This window comes from Conger conger, chromosome 1 (genome assembly GCF_963514075.1).
Source record: "Conger conger chromosome 1, fConCon1.1, whole genome shotgun sequence".
Lineage (NCBI taxonomy): Eukaryota > Metazoa > Chordata > Actinopteri > Anguilliformes > Congridae > Conger > Conger conger.
This window is the reverse complement of record NC_083760.1, coordinates 75,162,405-75,164,529: the sequence shown is the minus strand read 5'-3', so window position 1 is coordinate 75,164,529 and position 2,125 is coordinate 75,162,405. Positions and strand designations below refer to the sequence as shown.

General features: G+C 57.8%; 1 protein-coding gene across 1 annotated transcript; it reads right to left on the bottom strand.

Annotated features, from left to right (window-relative positions):
* Nucleotides 1-331: 331 nt before the first annotated feature.
* LOC133132477 (putative nuclease HARBI1) lies at nt 332-1,402 on the bottom strand. Its single transcript, XM_061247969.1, has one exon. It carries the CDS (start codon nt 1,400-1,402, stop codon nt 332-334), a length of 1,071 nt encoding a protein of 356 aa, XP_061103953.1.
* Nucleotides 1,403-2,125: the final 723 nt, after the last annotated feature.

Here is a 2,125-nt window from a genome sequence, read left to right as displayed (position 1 = left end):
TAAGTATAATAAATCTTGTTTTTAACCTTCCGTCTGCATGTTGTTTTGGGTCAACAACTCCCCAGTAGAAATCATTGGAGTTACACTCCACACCTGTAACATTTCTAAATTCTTAAGTTTATTTTGTGTGCACACAAGCCAAGCCAGCACTGCCCGGGTGTGCCGGTAAGTAATAAGTATAACACGTGTGGCCTTATTTTATATTTAATTGGTGGTGGTTGGGGTGGGGGTAGGGGTGTGGGGTGTGGGGGGCTGGTGTTCAGGTGCTCAGTGGACTGGTTGTGCATGGTGACTGCAAAGTAACAGGGTGGGGAAGTGGGGAAGTCCGAAATCAGAAGAGGTTGATGATCTCCTGTCTGGCCCGGAGACCGGCTTGGTGGAGTGCTGCTCGGGGTTCGTTGGGGAGGGGAGGTGGTGGTGGGTTGTCATGGTCCTCATCATCCACAGCAGACGGCTCGTCTGCCCCGGCGCGCACAGCTATGTTGTGGAGCATAGCCGTCACCACGATGACTTGGCAGGACTTCCTTGGGGACAGGCGCAGCCCACCTGATGATCGATGGATGCAGCGGAAGCGTGCTTTCCACCTGCCAAACACCCGTTCAATATGGGTCCTGGTGTGGGTGTGACCCTCATTGAACGCCTCCTCCGCTGGTGATGCCGGGTTCATGACAGGGGTTATCAGGTCGCTGCGGAGGGGGTAGCCACTGTCCCCGAGGAAGATGCTCCTGCCGAACATTCCCCTGCCAGCCTTCTGCCCCACAGCCGAGTTCGCCCAAACGAAGCTGTCGTGGATGCTTCCTGGCCACCTGGCAACGATGTCAACAATCAGGCCATCATGGTCCACCACCTGAGTGTTGACGGCAGGAAAATGCTTCCTGCAGATCCAGCTCGGGTCCACCAGGGATGGGTTGAGGAGCGGGATCAATGTGCCATCCACCAGACCTAGCACACGGGGGATCCCAGCCATCGCATGGAATCCTTGGTGCACCTGACGGACATCCTCCCTCGTGGTGGCCATCTTAATGTGCTGCCGGGCATGGCGCAGGAGGATCGGTGTCACGGCTGCCACACTCCGTAACACCAACGCTTTGCTGAGGCCGGTGCCGTCCCCCACCACCTCCCGGAAGCTCCCCACTGCGTAAAAACGCAGTGCAGCGAGGAGCTGCACCTCCGGGCTGAGCGCGTAGTTGCAGCGGGTTGCCCTCCGGATCTGTGGAACCACAAGCTGGATCAGGTGCTGGATCGCACTGCGGGGCAGCCTGTACTTCCGTTGGAGAGCCCGGTCAGACAGCACGTCAAGGGGGCTGAAGTGGTGACGCACAAATGCGTTCACAAACACTGTCTGGCTTCGCTCACGGCGACGCTGTTGGTTTCCAGCGAGAATAAGCTGTCTGGCAGCCATGGTATATCTCACAAATGTGTGACTGGGAAACGTCTTGATATATACTAGGAGGTGGAGCCTCCCCTGATTGCACACACAAAGCCCTGTCATGTCTATCACATAGGTGTGTGTGATGACAGACAGGCGTACTAGCAATCACATCCAATTACGCACAGCTAATCAGACTATATAATGTCCCGTGGGTAGTTGCACACATTGAGACAGAATGGCAGATTCCAAGAGAGCGCGTGGAAAACGGACAGCGGCGTTTACCGGAGCCGAGATGGCCACCCTGCTCGAGAAAGTCGAGCAGCATCACTCCTCCCTGCTTGGCGGCAAGAAAGGGCGCAACAACTTGGTCTGCAAAAGACGCATCTGGCAGGCCATCGCCACATCCATGGCGCCCTCCAGTCCCTGTGGCCTGCGAAACTGGCAGGCGGTGAGGAAGAAGTGGCACGAGTTCGCCAGCCACACGAAGAGGAAGGGGGCGAGTGTGAGGCGAGCAAGCTAGGGCACGGGTGGTGGTGCACCTGGCGACACTACCCTCACCCCTGACGAGGGGAGGGTCCTCGCCATCATAGGGAGGAACGCCAGTGAAGGCATTGCTGGGGGGATTGATGTGTTGGGGGATGAGGGGCTCTCGGGAGAGGATGAGCCATCCGGGAGCGGGACCCCAGCAGCGCCACCAACCTCCCCGGCCCCCAGCAACAGCAGTCTGCCCGACGTCAACCCACCCCCGCCACT